Consider the following 20,170-nt stretch of genomic DNA (forward strand, 5'->3'; position numbering starts at 1 on the left):
GTATGTAGAGAGACAACAGTAGAGAGTAGTATGTAGAGAGACAACAGTGGAGAGTAGTATGTAGAGAGACAACAGTAGAGAGTAGTATGTAGAGAGACAACAGTAGAGAGTAGTATGTAGAGAGACAACAGTAGAGAGTAGTATATAGAGAGACAACAGTAGAGAGTAGTATGAAGAGAGACAACAGTAGAGAGTAGTATGTAGAGAGACAACAGTAGAGAGTAGTATGTAGAGAGACAACAGTAGAGAGTAGTATGTAGAGAGACAACAGTAGAGAGTAGTATGTAGAGAGACAACAGTAGAGAGTAGTATATAGAGAGACAACAGTAGAGAGTAGTATGAAGAGAGACAACAGTAGAGAGTAGTATGTAGAGAGACAACAGTAGAGAGTAGTATATAGAGAGACAACAGTAGAGAGTAGTATGAAGAGAGACAACAGTACAGAGTAGTATGTAGACAACAGTAGAGAGTAGTATGTAGAGAGACAACACTAGAGAGTAGTATGTAGAGAGACAACACTAGAGAGTAGTATGTAGAGAGACAAAGTATGTAGAGAGACAACAGTAGAGAGTAGTATGAAGAGAGACATCAGTAGAGAGTAGTATGTAGAGAGACAACAGTAGAGAGTAGTATGTAGAGAGTAGTATGTAGAGAGACAATGGTAGAGAGTAGTATGTAGAGTACTATCTAAGTTAGAAAGAAAGAAAGTTACAAAGAAAGAAAGAAAGTTAAAGGGGAAGTGAGTTAATGTGAGGGAGCGCGGGGGAAGAGCTGTTCATCAGTTACCCGTCGGCTCAGCCTCTCTGCAGGCGGAGGAGGTCAGCGGCCGTGCGCTGAGGACCCGTTGAACAAATAAAGCCCAAATTAAAAGTACATTAAGTGCTTGAAATGTAAACCTTTAGCGGGGCTAGAAATATTAAACTCTGGTCCTTCAAACATTGTTTTAAACAGTTTTACACCGTAAAGATAACATTACACAGGAGGGCCGCCCTCCTTGTGGCTGCGAGGAGTGTTTATTTACCCTCCTGAGGCCGTATATCACTGAAAGGGACTGACCAGATGGCTGGAAACGCACAGAAACCAAAATACAACAGCACACCCACGCAAATGCATAAACATACACATGTACATGCATGTGCACGGGCCCCTGGAAACGTCCAAATCCAAAATATAACACCATTAAACAATGTCAACATCTTGTGTCAAAGACTTTAAGCAAATCTTCCATCATCAGTTTGGAAAATACGCTGACGGATGCCGAAAGTTACATGAGAACATTGATACAGTGTCAAGTCTGCGCGGTATGAGGCTGTCGCCAGCACACGCTTAGCTTAGCATAAAGACTGAAAACAGAGGGAGGCGTTGTTATGGAACCCACTCAACTTCTAGGCAAGACCCGCCCCTTCAATAGCATTCACACACTACAATTGGCCAGCAGTGTTGGGAGTAACACAGTAGTATAATGCATTGCTAATTAAATGTCGTAATATTATACCCGTCACAATCTCAGTAACGCGAGTTACAAGGCATTTTAATGCAACATTTAGTGGTGTTTTGTTTTCACCAATTCACCAACACCGCAAAACATTTCTTCACAGGTTGCTGTATTCGATGGTTGAGGTGACTGCAGAGACAGATACATTTGTGAGATGGACATTATTTTCAGGAGTTATTACCCTGCGTTGAAGCAAGCTGTCCCGTTACTATTCCCAGTGGTCAGAGCCGGAACCAGAGACGGTACGGACAACATCTGTGTCCCAACAGGTGACGGTACGGACAACATCTGTGTCCCACTACATCAGCGTGGACAGCAGTGTGTCCAAGCTGCTGACAGATACATGTCGGGAATTGTGGCCGGGTTGGATGAAAAGTAGAGTTCAGTAAGAACTCAAAAGTAATGCAAAAGTAGTGTAAAGCATTACAATTCAGAGACAGTAATATTGTAATTTAACTAATTACTCTCAAATGACAGTAACTAGTAATCTATAATGTATTACATTTTGGAAGTAACTTGCCCAACACTGTTGGCCAGGCGTCCATGCTTACGCAAGGTAACGTAACCCAACCCACAAAATTTGTTCAGGTCTTATCCCCTGACCAATCAGCTATCCTAACCTTAAAGCGTAACTTTCACCAAAATGCAACCTAGGGTCTTTTTGTGAATGTACCTGAGTCAAACTTTAGTTTAAAAGCATATTTAGGACGGAAGCGCCACTTTCAAGATTGACCGTATTTTTGTTTTCGGTCAAATGGCCTTTTGAATGGGAGTGCTAGGGGCGCTACTATGATCGCATCAAAATCACTATTTCTAAAAGACTAAGAAGGCTCGACACAGCATGAAACTTTGCTCCAAGTATCACCAGACACTTTTTGACTGGCAAGATGGTGCCGAGCGGAAAAACCAACTTTTGCGAGAGTTAACACTTTAACCCCTCGAGGTCAATGCCTAACCCCAACCAATCGAGCTGCTTCGTAGGGCGGGACTTGCCAAGAAGTTACGTGGGTTCCATAATAACGCCAGAGGGAGACCAAATGGCTGGAAACACACAGAAACCAAAACGCAACAGCGCACACACACACACATCTACATGCATGTGCACGGGAGTATTTCTAAACCAAAATTCATGGGAAATAATAGAGCTTCTTTTCAACGTACTGGGGAAACACTGACAGAGTTACCTGAGAACATCGATACAGTCTCAAGTCTGCGCGGTGTGACGCTGTCACCGGTGTGAAGCGCTTAGCTTAGCTTAGCTTAGCATCAAGACTGAAAACAGAGGGAGACCAGATGGCAATAAACACTCAGAAACCAAAACACAACAACCCACATATGCATAAATATACACATCTACATCTACATACATTAGCGCTCCTAGCGTTCTCCCCGTATGCATAAGTCGGGGAAGAATAGGAAGAATAACAGGAGTAACTCTACCTACGGTACAGTAGGTGGCGCTCTGCCAACACACTGCGCTTTTTCTTCCGGTTGACCTACGTCAAAATGACACCGACCAGCCACTAAATTAGTTAAATGTAACAACTTAATGTTTAATTAACACACTCTTGTCACAGCTTAGGAGAGCACGGTGTTATCGCCAGATGACTGACAACTTGTTCGGCTCAATATAACGGTATCTGTAGGGTTGGGTACCGAAACCCAGCTCCACTATGGAACTGGTAGGAAACGCAAATTTCGGTTCCACTTAATGTGTCGACTGAAATATTTTCCCTCTGTTGCTCCGAAACGGACGTAAAAATATCTGTAGGCTACTGTTAAAATGCCATGTTTTCCCTCTGGGCTCACCAAAATGGACGTAAAAGCATGTAACAGCTACCACATCTATAAAAGAGCCTTTCTTTGATGTCATTTTTCAGATTTTCAAGAATCAGTTTAGGAATCGGAATCGTTATAAAAGTACCAGTTCGGCATCGGAATCGTAAAAATCCAAACGATACCCAACCCAAGCTATCTGTAACCAGTGTCGGGTGGAATTAGCAAGCTTCCTTCGTTAGCGTTTAGCTAACGAAGACACAGCTTTGACAGCCCCGGAGATGGACAATCTGTTTAGCCATCTCCCGGTGTCTGCTGCTGCCTCGGTGGGGAGTAAAACAGACGGACCGCAGGCTCTTTGATGCCGATGGCCCGCTCATTCGGGCATTGCTATTTTGTTGTATGGTATCATAGCAACGACTACGACTCACAGCGCTGACGGATTATGTCCAGTTCAAAAACCACTGCAGGGGAGTGAGGAGGGGCAGTTGGAGCATGCGCAGACGCTTAAACCGATCATAGCCCGTTTAAGGTGTACACATGGAGGAATCCTCCGGTTACTGAAGGAGTTAGTTTTTTAAACTGCATTTAAACACACTGAATGTTACCTACCAAAGTTCATTTTTAGCCGCATTGGGCGGGTTGGCAGGTGTCAATTTAAAGGTCCCATGGCATGAAAATGTCACTTTATGAGGTTTTTTAACATTAATATGAGTTCCCCAAGCCTGCCTATGGTCCCCCAGTGGCTAGAAATGGTGATAGGTGTAAACCGAGCCCTGGGTATCCTGCTCTGTATTTGAGAAAATGAAAGCTCAGATGGGCCGATCTGGAATCTTCTCTTTATGACGTAAAGGGGAAAGGTTACCTCCCCTTTCTCTGCTTTGCTCGCCCAGAGAATTTGGCCTGCCCATGAGAGAGAGAGAGAGACATCATGGCTTTCAAACAAGCAAAGTGGCAGTTGGTCAAGGCCACACCCCCACCCTCCACCTTGCCCCCCCTCTCGCCTCCTCAATAGCATTTAAAGCTACAGACACAGAAATGGCACATCCTAAGGAAAGCTCATTGTGGGACTGGCTCTAGTGGCTGGAATTCTGCACCAAGGCTGAATTTCGGGAAAGAGACTTCAGATACAGTATTAGGGCACCACTAAGGTCTATATAAAAGAGACTTCAGATACAGTATTAGGGGACCACTAAGGTCTATATAAAAGAGATTTCAGATACAGTATTAGGGGACCACTAAGGTCTATATAAAAGAGACTTCAGATACAGTATTAGGGGACCACTAAGGTCTATATAAAAGAGACTTCAGATACAGTATTAGGGGACCACTAAGGCCTATATAAAAGAGATTTCAGATACAGTATTAGGGGACCACTAAGGTCTATATAAAAGAGACTTCAGATACAGTATTAGGGGACCACTAAGGCCTATATAAAAGAGATTTCAGATACAGTATTAGGAGACCACTAAGGTCTATATAAAAGAGACTTCAGATACAGTATTAGGGGACCACTAAGGTCTATATAAAAGAGACTTCAAATACAGTATTAGGGGACCACTAAGGTCTATATAAAAGAGACTTCAGATACAGTATTAGGGGACCACTAAGGTCTATATAAAAGAGACTTCAGATACAGTATTAAGGGACCACTAAGGTCTATATAAAAGAGACTTCAGATACAGTATTAGGGGACCACTAAGGCCTGTATAAAAGCATCCAAAAAGCAACATGTCATGGGACCTTTAAAGACCTGGTCATAATTGCTGCTTGTACAACAACGTCTGGGAGCTTTTTTTCGGGGGAGGACAGTCTCTACTTAGCGTACAGATTTGGTATCAATCTTCTTACATACTAGAGTGACATTTAGATGTGTGATAGCTCCCTCCGCTCGGCTCAGCTCGGCTCGCAGCAGCTTCCTGCAGCTTTGAAGTCAGTTCCAGCACAGTTATGAGTAACAGAGTCATCTTGTTTCCCATCATCCCCTCTGAATGTGTGTGTGTGTGTGTGTGTGTGTGTGTGTGTGTGTGTGTGTGTGTATACGAGCGGCTGACCTTCCTGACTCCCCTCCAGATGCGCTGACTCTCTTACCTCATGGACTCCCGAAAACACAGACATGTCCACATTAAGACAATTTACAGCGCTGCTCGCCGCGCCGCCCTCCTCTCGCACTGACCTGCAGACTGGTGTTTGACCTCCAGTCTGCTCCGTCTGATCTCCCAGTCCAGAAAATCCCAGCGGTGGAAGAAGTATTCACATCCTTAACTTCAGGATGTTGTTACGGTTAAAGTCCTGCATTGGAAATGTTCCTTCAGTAAAAGTCTATAAGTATCATCAGGAAAATGTAGTTAAAGTATTAAAAGTAAAGAACAATCCTCCCATTGTAGAAAGTGTAAAGGATCCAACCAGCTGTGTGTTTAATGGTCTGATCATCTCAGCTGGACTTGTAGGCTGTTATATTGTTGGCTAGTTTACTTTAGAATAAAACATCAGATTTATAAACTACATGTGTTCTGTGTTCAGTAATCTTAATGTGTAAAGTAACTAGTAACTAAAGCTGTCAGATTGTGTGTGTGTGTGTGTGTGTGTGTGTGTGTGTGTGTGTGTGTGTGTGTGTGTGTGTGTGTGTGTGTGTGTGAGTGCGTGCGTGCGTGCGTGCGTCAGATGAATGTAGTGGAGTAAAAAGTACAATATTTCTCTCTGAAATGTAGCGGAGTAGAAGTAGAAAGTGACATGAAAAGAAAAGACTCAAGTAAAGTACAAGTACCTCAACATTTGGACTGAAGTACAGTACTGGAGTAAATGTACTTAGTTACATTCCACCATTGTAGAAATCAGACATCAATAGTCACCAACCTCCAGATTATATCAAAGCCCAAAATAGGTTTCAAACCCAAGGAAAAATAATCATCAGGTGATATACTACGGCTGCAACTAACTGGATGAATGGGTGAGTTGTTTGGTCTCTAAAATGTCAGAAAATGGTGAAAAATATGCATCAGTGTTTCCCAAAAAGCCCGAGATGACGTCCTCAAATGTCTTGTTTTGTTCCACAACTCAAAGATCTTCAGTTTACTGTCCCAGAGGAGAGAAGAAACTAGAACATATTCACATTTAACAAGCTGACATCAGAGAAGTTTCACTGTTTTTTTCATGAGAAACGACTCCAACCGATTAATCAATCATCAAAACAGTTGGCGATTAGTTGTGCTCTCGACATATTTGGGTTTTGGACTTTTTGTCAGACAAAAAGACAATGTTTAAGGCACGTTTGTTTTATAGGACAAAACAATCAATGTATCAAGAAAACTAATGCAACAATCGCTTAATCTTCACAGCTCTAGAGACACTATTTGCCCGATAAAACCTGATAAAACGCTGTATGGAACTCTATTTTCGACTGAATGTGCATTTGATGCACAGATCCCCCAGATGCCCAGCCCTGCTCTAGAGACTAAATGCTCAATAAACCCCCGCTAAAACGCTCTATTGTGGGACTAAATGTGCATGTCAAAGACTCAGTCAGAACCGAAGCGGAGAGAGAAGTTTGTCAGGGTCAGTTTACCTTGTCCTTTATCCACGAAGCTGGTGATGGTGTTGACCAGTCCTGCTTCGTGCAGCGCGCTGCCGTTCAGCTCCCCGCTGGACAGAGACCAGTACAGAGACAGCATGTAGTCGTGAGGGGTAACCAGCGGCTGCTTGGGATGCGCCTCCTGCTCCTTGACTTTCTGAGCTTTGCTGCTGAATCCCCGCTGCGCCTGCGGACCCGCGGTCTGCTTCTGCGGCGGCTGTTTTTGCGCACTGACGGCTCTTGGAGCTACTTCACTCGCCCTTGTAGCAACTTTCCCCGGTGTCTTCCCCGGTGATGCACCTCCAACAAGAACATCCGCAGTCTCGACTTCTCTGCCTGCAGCGTGCGCGCTAAGAGCCGCGGGAGCGTGCGCTTTAATGTGAGCATCCCCGCCGGGGAGCCAGGAGCGCCCAGCAGCGTCTTTGCGTCCTAAACTGACTGCTCCTCTGTCCCGCGGCTGCTGCTCCTGCTGCTGCTGCTGCTGCTGCAGCTTCTGCAGCTGAGCGCGGTTCACCGGCGCCGAAAAGGACGCAGAGGTCGCGAGTTTACCTTTGAAAACGGTCGTCTCGCCTTTGATTAACGGCGGACCCGCGCGGATCCGCGTGATCCGCACCGCCGGAGAGGGTTTCCACACTGGTGCGGACCCGCCGGTTCCTCTGCCGGTTCCTCCGTGGGTCTGCTGTCCTTCCCCGCGCCCCGCTGCCTCTCCGAGCCGCTGGTGTTGCTGCTCCGCGGGTCTGGTTCGGCCGAGGGACCCGAGCGCGGGACGCAGGTGAAGCAGCAGAGTCCAGCAGCTCAGCAGAAGAGAGAGACGCGTCGCGACATTCATCCTAAAGCCCGTGTGCCTTTTGCCAGGCCATCATTGTAAACAAAGCGCAGTCTGTTTTTCAGAGCGAAAAGGAGCCGGTTTAGATTAGAAAAGGAAGAGGCAGCAGCGGTCCTGTTCGGTCCGAGTCTTTCATCCTCTGAGTTTTGTCTGCGCTCTGCTGCCAGAGGTGAAAGGGATAAAAAGCGCTTCTCCCGTCTGAAACAGGCAATAGACATATGCAAGGTTGTAAAAGCAAAGATGTGGACTATAGCGGAGTTTTACAAGTTGAAGAAACACATCCTGCAAGCCTTTATTCTCCCATCCGTCATGTGTAAGAACCATAGTGCTGCAGGGATCCTGTGTGTGATAAAATGTTTTTTATAAAAGTGCAGAAATCCAAGAAAGAAAAAAAAAGGCAGAGACTTGCTTTAAGCACTCCACGGCACGACTCTGCTGGATATCTTGTAAGAAACTTCTTTAAATCCCACTCTTTTTTTTCCAAGAGAGGCAAGAATGGCGTAATGCCGCCTCCTTTTTTCCTTCTTCTCTTTCCCTTCAAAGTTTGAACTCCGTCCAGGGAAAATATTTCGCTCACACACCAACCTGCAGGTGCTCGACAGAAATCCTCCAGCAAAAACCTGAGCGCAGGAATTGGAAACGGAATTCCAGAGAGCCGTTTTAATTAGCCCGTGATGTCATGCTGTCCGAGCTCATTTAACAGCAATATTTCTTCTCAAATCTTCCTCCCCTTTCTTTCCACCAATGACTCACTCAAGAGCTGTAACACCAAATGGCACACAAAAAAACACCCAAAACCCTTCCCCAAAAGAGAAAGAGAAAAAGAAAAACTGCATTATGTCATTTGAAGTGAGCAGTTTTTCTAGGCTTCCACTTTGTCCAAACAAACCCCCACTATGACAACATCTTTCAAGTAATATCAAGTACTTTAGTAGAAGCAGTAATACCACACCAAAAAAAATACTCCATTACAATATCAAGTTATTTCAAGTAGTAAATCTACGGAAGTGTATTGCTGCCAATGCAGCGAAAAAGAGAACTGCATCAGTATCATAGTAGCAAGATGTTAATTACATTTTTGTAAAATATTTTCACATTATAACAATGTACAATTATAAAAACTTTGCATTTTGTCATTTGAAGTGAGCACTTTTTCTAGGCTTCCACTTTGTCCGAAAAAGAGCGTGAGAAGTTGTCAGAAGTTATATAGCCATCTATCACACAATCTTAAGTAATATCAAGTAAGTCCTTTACTTTAGCAAAGGTATACCACACTTCAAATACTGTGCTACATGTATGTTTAAAATTAAAACATGATGTATGTCGATAATTATTTTAATAGCTTAGTATTAGTAAGCTATGTGTAAAGGCCTTAAGCCTCCCCAAACATTATTGTAGGCCCAGTTTAACATGCAACTTAATTTTATATAATATTTGTAGGGGGTCCCTGCTCCGTCTCTCTTTCAACTAAGAAGTCCTTAGCCATAAAAATGTTGCAGACCCCTGCTTTAGTAGAAGCAGTAATATTACAATTAAAATATACTCCATTACAATATCAAGTTATTTCAAGTAGTAAACCTACGGAAGCGTATTGCTGCCAATGCAGCGAAAACAAAAACTGCATCACTATCATAGTAGTAGCAAGATGTTAATCACATTTTAGCAAAAATATTTTCACATTTAACATATATCAAGATATGTTCAAGTTTAACAACATATCTTTGTGTCACAAAATTATATTTTTGCTTGTTTTCAAGATATTTTTTACATTATAACAAAAGTATTTTCATGTTTATACTAAGATATTTTACGCGAGTACTTTTGATAGAAAAAACCCCGACCCGAATCAGTGCAGGTAACACGGAGAAGCTGCAGTTGTAATACAAGCGTCCCCTGAGCTAAAACGGCAGTGGTCGGGGCAAGTTTTAGAGTGCCTTTGTGCCTCTTACCAGACACAAAATACAATTAATCTGTCTGTGCCACATGAACAGGGCCCTTACGTGTTAACAAGATGTGTTTTTAACTCAGACATTGTTTAAATTCACCTACCCTGGTCCCTGTCTCGATCCTGCCGGTAGCTAGCTTGCCCTGCTAGCTGATAGCCGATAGTGGTTAGCTGCTAACTGCCGTCCGGTGAGTGTATTCAGACAGGCTTCTGTGATAATCATCCCAATAACAATCCACGGAGCGGCGGTGGTCTGGTGGATGTCCTGCATAGGATGCCTTCGCAGCGAAAAGTTTAGATTATTTCCCCCTCAAAATAGGTAATTGAGCACTGTAGTGGTTATGACCATATCAGTGACTATGTAACTACATGGAAACGGGATAAACGATGTCTGTGGCTTGCACAGTAATAGCGTTACTGAAGCTTAGCTGTAGCATCGCGCTGTCTCCTGGGAATTCAGTTGTAGCAGGAAAAGGTAAAGAGTAGTGTGTAGATTGGAGCACGGGAAGAAGTTTTCACAAGGGAAGAAGCTTGGAGTAACGTAACTATGGAGAACATAGCAGATATACAACACACGGAAGAGCCTTTTGAGTTTGATGGTCGTCCTTATTTATTTGAACCCAAGTATACAGACGAAGAACTAGCCTCACGAGAGTTGGAAAGAACGAGACAGACAGAGGGGCAACACGCAGATGAACTTGCTGCTCCAAGCGCAAGCTAAAGCTAGCCTTCAGTAACTGGAGGACATAGCAACACCACCGCCGCTCTGTGGATTGTTATTGGGATGATTATCACAGAAGCCTGGCTGAATACACTCACCGGACGGCAGCTAGCAGCTAACGGCTATCTAGCTGTACACACTCACCGGAGGGCAGCTAGTAGCTAACAGCTAACGGCTATCTGGCTGTACACACTCACCGGAGGGCAGCTAGCAGCTAACAGCTACTACTGAACTACTGTTTTTTTTTTTTAGGGGGGAATAAACTTCAAGACGTGACATGACCTGTCCTCTGGAGGACATATCCACACCACCGCCGCCACATAGATTGTTATTGGGATGATTATCACAGAAGCATGTCTGAATACACTCACCGGAGGGCAGCTAGCAGCTAACAGCTATCAGATAGCAGGGCAAGCTAGCTACCAGCAGGATCGAGACAGGGACTAGGGTAGGTGAATTTAAACAATGTCTGAGTTAAAAACACATCTTGTTAACACGTAAGGGCCCTGTTCATGTGGCACAGTCATATTAGTTGCATTTTGTGTCTGTTAAGAGGCACAAAGGCACTCTAAAACTTGCCCCGACCACTGCCGTTTTAGCTCAGGGGAAGCTTGTACATGTAGCTGCAGCTTCTGTGTGTTACCTGCACTGATTCGGGTCGGGGGTTTTTTCTATCGAAAGTACTTGCGTAGCTATAGCGATCAAGATTAACGTAAAAATTGGCCGGAATTCTCCTTTAAGTTATTACAAGAAACTTTCCTTGTGATTACAATAAACTATTGTTTTATGAAGTGAGAAGTTTCACATTACAACAATAAATCTTTTCACGTTATAACATGATCATTTATCTTGTTGTCTTGGTGTTTTGGGTGTTTAAAGTTTGTAATAATATGTTTTAAATATGCAAGCATGTCCATTCTATTCTAAGATGGTGCCATGGTAGTTTATTTGAAGGTTTTATAAATTGTGTGTATTATTTCATACTAAAAGCCTGGAAGTGCGCCTCATGCTGCCATAATCTCACGTGAGCCTGGTTTTTGGAATTATAAAGCAAATAACGTCCCCGTCTGAAATTGGGCCGGTAAGGGACGGAATTGCCTGGGCCGAATTTTTGTCCCAGTCCGCCAAATGTTTGTCCTAGTCCGCCGAATTTTTGTCCCAGTCTGCCGAATTTTTGTTCCAGTCCGACCCTGTTCACAGCTCGGTTGTATCAGCGGCAGTTAGTAGATGTGTTTAGCCACTACAGAGTTCTGCAATGCCGGCTACAGTGCTCCGCATGGTGGTTCAGTTAACCCGAGAATATGTGACTGTGAGCAGGGCACAGAGCACTGCGAGCTGCCAGTCTTTTCGGCGGACATTATGGTGAAGTTCAGGTGACAAAAAGTGAATGTTATGCGGCGACGACGTTAAGATTAGGACAAAGATCGTGGTTTGGATTAAAACTCTCCCAAGGAACACGTATTTCCTGGGTAAAAGTCCTTCGTTTTCCCTGGGAAGCAAACTCCGTTCCCTGGCTTGAAAGTCCAGTGTTTTATTTATTTAATGACCCACCCGTCCACCCTGACTTCCTCCCTCCCTGTTATACAGCAGCAGTGGATACAGAGCAATACGTGGAATGCTTACAAATTACAGTGCTTAACCTTTTGGTAGCTATATGTACGTATAGTTCATGAGAACAGGCTGTGAGGTTAGGGGACCTTTGTACTCATGGCTACAATAATAACCACTTGGTTAATGTTAGAAAAGAATTGCGATGATGGTGAAAGAAACAGGACGCAAACAACAGTCCGTTCACCCCGACGTCCACCTTCCTGAAGAGTCATAATTCCTGCAGCCGCTAGAGGGCGCTATCGTTAGACGTTAAGGACAGTCTCCATCTTACAGTTTTATCTGCTCAGCCTCGGGAAACAAATGACACAGAAAATACAAAGAAAGAAAGTCCCTCCTGTAGAAATGGCGAGACGGGTCACAGAGTCGACCCTGTGAACATCCACGTTTACACTCTCCACTTATTTAATTATCCTTCCTTTCACTGGAACACAGAGGGCCTTGGTTCTAATTCTAAATTTCGTTGCCAGTTTAATTTATGATGCCACAAGGAGTGCCAGCTTGGTGTCATAAATTTAGTTTAGAAACATGCTCGAGGAATAATTAGCAGCCAGAAAAGCTTGGGTTCAAATTTGGAGATTTTGGCAGTCAACGAGGGTCTCTGGTGGTTTGTAACAAGAGCCGGTGTTCTGGTACAGTGTTTCTGTTTCCCTCCCTGTCTCTCTTTCCTTTTCTTTCGTCCTGTGTCTTTCACCGCCCGGCTCCGTATGAGGGCATGATGGATGAACAGAAGTGATTGGATAATACGAGGCTGTCATGGATCACACATAAAATCAACCTGATCCAGTCAATTCAACTAAACAGCTAAAGGATGTGAGTAAGCGTGACTGGCTAAGAAGCTGCAGCACAGACGAGGCTCAGTAACAGCTTTATGTTTGCTTTAATTGTAAAATACAGCGTAATACATCATCTGCTGCATTTTTTTTCACCCAGCTCTTTCAATTTGTAGTTGTAATTTCAGCCCACATCGTGTCAAGCTCACTTCATATGCAGATAATTATATATTCAGAACCACAAGTCAAAACATAAACTGTCGTTGATTTTAATTTGAGTTTTTAGCTACACAAGCAAGACATTCTCACTACCATCACGTCAAAAAGTGACGCTTGGTCAGGTGCCTTTGGTGTTTGTTATTGACACAATAAGTGTCATATTTAGATGCGCTTGGTCGGGACTATTGGCGTCACTTTTCGACGCTCTGGCTCGGGACGTATGTTTAACTGACATGCGGCACAAGAACGGGGCAGTTAGGGTAGGAAAAGATGGTGGGTGAAGTTACAAAATGAATGTTTCAGTGACAAGCTGGACAAGACATGACACGAACCCAGGTCTCCTGGGGGAAAGTCCTGTGTTGTTTGACCCATCCCTGCTGTCTCTCTACATACTACTCTCTACCATTGTCTCTCTACATACTACTATCTACCGTTGTCTCTCTTCATACTACTCTCTACCGTTGTCTCTCTACATACTACTCTCTACCGTTGTCTCTCTACATACTACTCTCTACTGTTGTATCTCTACATGCTACTCTCTACCGTTGTCTCTCTACATACTACTCTCTACCGTTGTATCTCTACATGCTACTCTCTACCGTTGTCTCTCTACATACTACTCTCTACTATTGTCTCTCTACATACTACTACTCTCTACTGTTGTCTCTCTACATGCTACTCTCTACTGTTGTCTCTCTCCATACTACTCTCTACTGTTGTCTCTACATACTACTCTCTACTGCTGTCTCTCTACATACTACTCTCTACTGTTGTCTCTCTCCATACTACTCTCTACTGTTGTCTCTACATACTACTCTCTACTGCTGTCTCTCTACATACTACTCTCTACTGTTGTCTCTCTACATACTACTCTCAACTGTTGTCTCTTACATACTACTCTCTACTGTTGTCTCTCTACATACTACTCTCTACCGTTGTCTCTCTACATACTACTATCTACCGTTGTCTCTCTTCATACTACTCTCTACTGTTGTCTCTCTACACACTACTCTCTACCGTTGTCTCTCTACATACTACTCTCTACCGTTGTATCTCTACATGCTACTCTCTACCGTTGTCTCTCTACATACTACTCTCTACTATTGTCTCTCTACATACTACTACTCTCTACTGTTGTCTCTCTACATGCTACTCTCTACTGTTGTCTCTCTACGTGCTACTCTCTACTGTTGTCTCTCTACATACTACTCTCTACTGTTGTCTCTCTACATACTACTCTCTACTGTTGTCTCTCTACACACTACTCTCTACTATTGTCTCTCTACGTCCTACTCTCTACCGTTGTCTCTCTACATACTACTATCTACCGTTGTCTCTCTTCATACTACTCTCTACTGTTGTCTCTCTACACACTACTCTCTACTATTGTCTCTCTACATACTGCTACTCTCTACTGTTGTCTCTCTACATGCTACTCTCTACTGTTGTCTCTCTACATACTATTTTCTACTGTTGTCTCTCTACATACTACTCTCTACTGTTGTCTCTCTACACACTACTCTCTACTATTGTCTCTCTACATACTGCTACTCTCTACTGTTGTCTCTCTACATGCTACTCTCTACTGTTGTCTCTCTACATACTACTTTCTACTGTTGTCTCTCTACATACTACTCTCTACTGTTGTCTCTCTACATACTACTCTCTACTGTTGTCTCTCTACATACTACTCTCTCTCTACATACTACTCTCTACTGTTGTCTCTGTACATACTACTCTCTACTGTTGTCTCTACATACTACTCTCTACTGCTGTCTCTCTACATACTACTCTCTACTGTTGTCTCCGTACATACTACTCTCTACTGTTGTCTCTACATACTACTCTCCTACTGTTGTCTCTTTACATACTATTCTTAGTAATGACAGAGTCATCATATCTAGTAAAAATATCTAGAGTTAATGAAGGCTACATCTACACTACTACACTTTGGTTTGAAAAAGAATATCTTTTGTTTTTACATTTCCTAGATCCATTCCTTGTATATGTTAACATACTTTACTTCCTGTTTTATTTTGTAGTGTTTGGTTTCATGTGTCTTTGTCTAGCTTTGTTTCTTCTGGAGCCTGCCCTGCCCAGGTGTGTTTAATCTATCCCTCGTTACCACCCTCCTTTCGTTACTCCACCCTCCCCTGACTCACTCGAAACACAGACAGAAAAACAGATGATCAGATTCAGCTTCAGACCAAACTAACAACTTCCTCTGAGTGAGTTCAGCTACAGGAGAGAAAAGTGGAAAACTACAACACTGCTGCTTCAACCTGCTGACACTCCACACACTGAAGGTGAGTTTGACTAAAAACACGACTCAAAGTGAAAATAAATTTCAGTGGAGTTAGTAGAGGAGGGAGGGGAGCCATGACTGACTGTACTTTCTGTCTGCTGTGTTTTCAGCTTCACTCAGAGACCAAATGGCTTCCAGATCAGAGGAGGATCTCTGCTGTCCGGTCTGTCACGATGTCTTTAGAAATCCTGTTGTTCTGTCATGTAGCCACAGCTTCTGTAAAGACTGTCTGCAGAGATGGTGGAGACAGAAACAAGCTCGAGAGTGTCCAGTCTGTAAGACGACATCTTCAAATTCAAAACCACCTGTTGTGTTGAAGAACCTGTGTGAGTCCTTCTTACTGGAGAGAGATCAGAGAGCTTCAGAGGCTCTCTGCAGTCTGCACTCTGAGAAACTCAAACTCTTCTGTCTGGACCATCAGCAGCCAGTGTGTCTCATCTGTCTGCATTCAGAAATACACTCCAACCACAGAATCAGACCCATCGATGAAGTAACACGACAACACAGGAAGGAGCTTCAGGAAACTCTGGAGCCCTTAAAGGAGAAGTTAAAGGGTTTAGAACAAGTTAAAGTGAAGTGTGATCAAACAGCAAAACACATAAAGCTCCAGGCCCGACGCACAGAGACGCAGATTAAGGAGAAGTTTAAGAAGCTTCACCAGTTTCTAGAAGAGGAAGAGGAGGCCAGGTTGGCTGCTCTGATGGAGGAAGAGGAACAGAAGAGTCAGAGGATGAAGGAGAAGATGGAGGCTCTGAGCAGAGAGATAGCAGCTCTTTCAGACACAGTCAGAGCCACAGAGGAGCAGCTGAGAGCTGAAGACGTCTCATTCCTGATCAACTACAAGGCTGCAGTGGAAAGAGTCCAGCAGCGCCCCCTGCTGGATGATCCACAGCTGCTCTCAGGAGCTCTGATAGATGAGGCCAAACACCTGGGCAACCTGAGCTTCAACATCTGGAACAAGATGAAGGACATGGTCTCCTACACTCCTGTGATTCTGGACCCAAACACTAATCATCCAAAACTCATCCTGTCTGAAGATCTGACCAGTGTGAGACTTGGAGGAAAGAGACCGCTTCCTGATAATCCAGAGAGGTTTGATAGATACCACTGTGTCCTGGGCTCTGAGGGCTTTAACTCAGGGACTCCCAGCTGGGATGTCTAGGTTGGAGACAGTACAAGCTGGGAACTGGGAGTATTAGCAGAGTCTGTCCAGAGGAAGGGAGGCAGACCGTCCGGATTATGGACAATATTGTTCCATAAAGGTAAATACTCAGCACGGTCACCATCAGCTCCACCCACTGATCTCGTAGTGCAGAAGCAGTTCCAGAGGATCAGAGTGACTCTGGACTGGAACAGAGGAAAGCTGTTGTTCTCTGATGCTGATACTGACACACACATACACACCTTCGCACACACCTTTACTGAGAAGATGTTTCTATTCATTAACACTTGGGATAAAGTCCCACTGAAGATATCGCCAGTGAATGTGTGTGTGACAGTGGAGCAGAGCAGTTAGAGATAAAGAGGATGATTGTATTCATGATGATTATTATTATTATTATGTTTATTTTTTAAAGGGAAAAGTCTCTGAATGTAATCTGCACCTGTCCTCCTGCTGTCTCATTATTCTAAAGATATGTTCTTTCACTTGTTTTTATTTTTATTTAGTTAGAAAGTTAGCTTTTGTTGTGTTAAATTATTTCACTTAGTTTCTGATTCTTTTGGTTCGTTTAGCCTTTTTCTATTTTACCAATACTGTTTTATTTAAATTGTTGATTGTTTTATTATTTTGATATGTGTGTGGAGCCATGACAACCATCAAACACTTTGTAGAAGCTGATTTGATCCAAAGAAGGAAAAAAAGAACCAATGATTGTTCAGATCCAATAAACTAGAAAGTTTCCAAACATCAAAATCAATGTTTGAATACATGTATTATTTAAAAGTTGTACATATGAAATTATCCAAGACATATGAACCATTTTCTGTTTTGATTCTTTCTGTAAAAGTGTTTCATTCAGTCTGCGGCTGAATTCTGCTGTTAGTCATTCAGTCAGAGGAGGAGATGTTCTATTTAAGGTGGATGTCTCCGTTTGGGTTCAGACTTTATGTGATGTTGGTGATTTAAGAACTGAATCTTTCTCTTCTGTTTCTCTCTTCATAAAACAAATCAGAAAGTGAAACTCTACCTTGAAAAGAGACATAAATTGTCACAAATAAACGGCAATAAAAAGAAAGTAAAAATAATGAGTTGAGTTTTATCATTTTTTTGAAGGCCGATGGGAATGTTACTGTGTTTGGACATGTAGTTTGGGTCTCATACAACATGATGTAAAAGTTTGTTTCATTGTGAAATGGTGGATGGATTTTTCAGCGATTGTGTTTTTTGTTGTTTTTTTTAAACATTTTTGCAGAATTAGAATTGTTTTGGGTGAGGGAGCATTTTAGACTTTACAGATTTTTCCAATTGCTAACGCACTAAAATAACATGCATGGCATAATTATTTAAACTGACCACAGATGTGCTTTACACACATTTTGCAATTCAAAATGGCACTTTTTAAATGCACTGAACACAGTTCTCTGCATAAGACACAACAATCTGACATAAAGTCACATGTTTGCCATTCAAAATGACACTACATGAGCTGATTGGCCAATATATGTGCCACTTGGCCAAACACCCCAATGGTTTATTGTTACCTCTTTAATCAGGAAGTAAGCACTATGATGCCTCTTTTTTTTCTATATATTGTTTCTGCACATTTTTTCTGCAATTTTCTTTTTCAGTTTACTGTTTTTTGTGAGCATTTTTTGTTTTGTTTTGTTGCTAAACAAATCATGTTTAACACTTAATCTGAGGAAAACTAAATCTATGTGTTTTTCTATAACAAGAAAGCGGATAATAAATGATCTTAACATTAAAATGAATGGTGGACTCATCGATCAGGTAGAAGAAGAAAAATATTTAGGAGTGATTTTAGATTCTCAGCTAAATTTTAAAAGTCATATTAAAAACATCTCAAGAAAAAATGAAGGCCAGTATGAACTGTTTCAGGTTGATCAGGAGCAGTTTAACATTTGAATGTGCTCATGTCTTTCTGAACACTATGATCCTGTCCCACCTGTCGTACTGCACCACTGTTTGGTCCCAGGCTAGCCAAACTACCCTAAAGCCTATTGAGAGGCTTTATAACCGTGCCTTAAAAATTTTAGATAAAAAGCCCAGTCGATTCCATCACTGTTACATTTTAAATAAACATAAAATCTTAAACTTTGTTAATTTTGTTAATCTTAAATACATAATGTTTGAAAACATGTTTGACTGGACTTGCACCTGAGCCACTTTGTAAATTTGTGAATAGGCTGGAATCCTCCAGATCCACAAGAGCTGCTGTATGTGGAGACTGTAAAGTTCCATTTTGTAAAACATCTTTTGCCCAAAATGTTTTTTCTGTGAAAGGAGCCAATCTGTGGAACTGGCTTCCTACAAATATAAAGACTCTAACTAAAATATCCACCTTTAAAAAAACTATCAAAAGCATGGTTCATACAGCAGCAGCAGTGTGATCATGCCATATGAAATGTATAGCTGTGTGTATGCGAGGTGTGCATCTGTGTGAGCTTGAGTGAATGTGTTTATTTACTACACTTATTTTTATTGCTACTAACTGGTTTTTTGACTTTTTATTGTACTCACTGTAAAAATTTGACTCCTATATTATTTTAACTGTTAAAAGCCCTTCTAGGGACAGGTGTTGCGAATTAGCCATGGCTATAAACACTGTGATACAGGCATCGGATTGTTCTTTGTGTAATAATCTATGTTTTTTGTATCTGTCCCTATTCAAATAAACAGAAATAAATAAATATATCTGCTGTGCATATGTTGCACTGACTTGTTTGGTGAAAAATAAAAAATAAATAAAATGTTTCAACAGCATGTGTGTGTATATGAAAATATGTATTTCTGTGCATATGAACAATGTGAAGAATTTTCTACAATGTGAACTATTTTAGTATTATGGCAAAGCATACTAAAGATGAGAGTGCTTTTCATTATGCCCAACAGTGTGTATTTAGTTAGACACAAATCTGGTAATATGAATGAAGTGTGTGCCATTTGGTGCAAAAGTTTGATTTTGGTAATGCTGTATGTAGTTTTGGTTGCAGTGCTTCATTTTGCAGGATATATATGAGGTATTTTGCAGTTTGGGTGTGTGGTTTTGTGAATTGTGTTAAGTATTTTGATGAAACCAGCCTAGTTTGCAAAATTGCAAATAGCAATTGGAAAAAACTGTAATAGAAAGGGCAGCTCTATACAGGAAAGGGGGAAGACACACAGCAAATGGCCACAGGTCGGATTCAAACTCTGAGCCCCTGCGTCGAGGACTAAGCCTCTGCATATAGGCGCCCGCTCTACCAGGTGAGCTAACCAGGTGATTTATGGTGATGTTTGTCATATCTGTATGTCTGCATGTCTCACATAGCTTTCTCACTCAACAGTTTGGTCGACACATTAAGCCCTAAAAAATTCAGCAAAAAAGTTCCTTAGCCATCATTTAAATAAGCGGAAAAAAAGGTTGGGAAAAAAAGCCAGACAAACGTTGGAAACCCCTCCCAAAAAAGTGACAAAAACTTCAGAAAAAGCCACTAAAAGCAGGTGGGCCAAACTTTATTTGCGAACCTAAATTGATGTTCAGGTCAGATCTTGAGTTTGACACGTGGATTACATGATCCTGAGTAAGTTCTGTGCAATAAATGGTTAGCATCCGGATTCTCTGCAGCCTTTGTTTGAACGTGCGCTCTCCTGTCTGCCCCCGGGCTTTGCCATGCAATGGCAATAATAGCTCAGTGAGGGAACCGCCGGGTGAGGAGGCTGCGCTGCTGATATTTAGACAGACAGGGGTGAGTGACGCTGCTAAAACCGC

At 42.4% G+C, this 20,170-nt stretch overlaps 2 protein-coding genes across 2 annotated transcripts in view; one reads left to right on the plus strand and one right to left on the minus strand.

The window, feature by feature from the left end:
- gdf5 (growth differentiation factor 5) overlaps positions 1-8,115 on the minus strand; it is a 15,503-nt gene extending 7,388 nt beyond the window's left edge. The window contains exon 1 of the mRNA XM_078249484.1: positions 6,837-8,115. Coding sequence (XP_078105610.1) covers positions 6,837-7,671 — 835 coding nt within the window. The 5' untranslated portion in view covers positions 7,672-8,115. The remainder of the gene's footprint in view (positions 1-6,836) is intronic.
- Positions 8,116-15,319: 7,204 nt separating this feature from the next.
- On the plus strand, positions 15,320-16,755 carry LOC144516364 (nuclear factor 7, brain-like). The gene is given in 1 exon segment (XM_078247590.1): positions 15,320-16,755. A coding segment is annotated over 1 exon segment (1,389 nt). The 5' UTR covers positions 15,320-15,366.
- The last annotated feature ends 3,415 nt before the right edge of the window (positions 16,756-20,170 follow it).

Source organism: Sander vitreus, chromosome 4, assembly GCF_031162955.1.
Source record: "Sander vitreus isolate 19-12246 chromosome 4, sanVit1, whole genome shotgun sequence".
NCBI classification, from domain to species: Eukaryota; Metazoa; Chordata; class Actinopteri; order Perciformes; family Percidae; genus Sander; species Sander vitreus.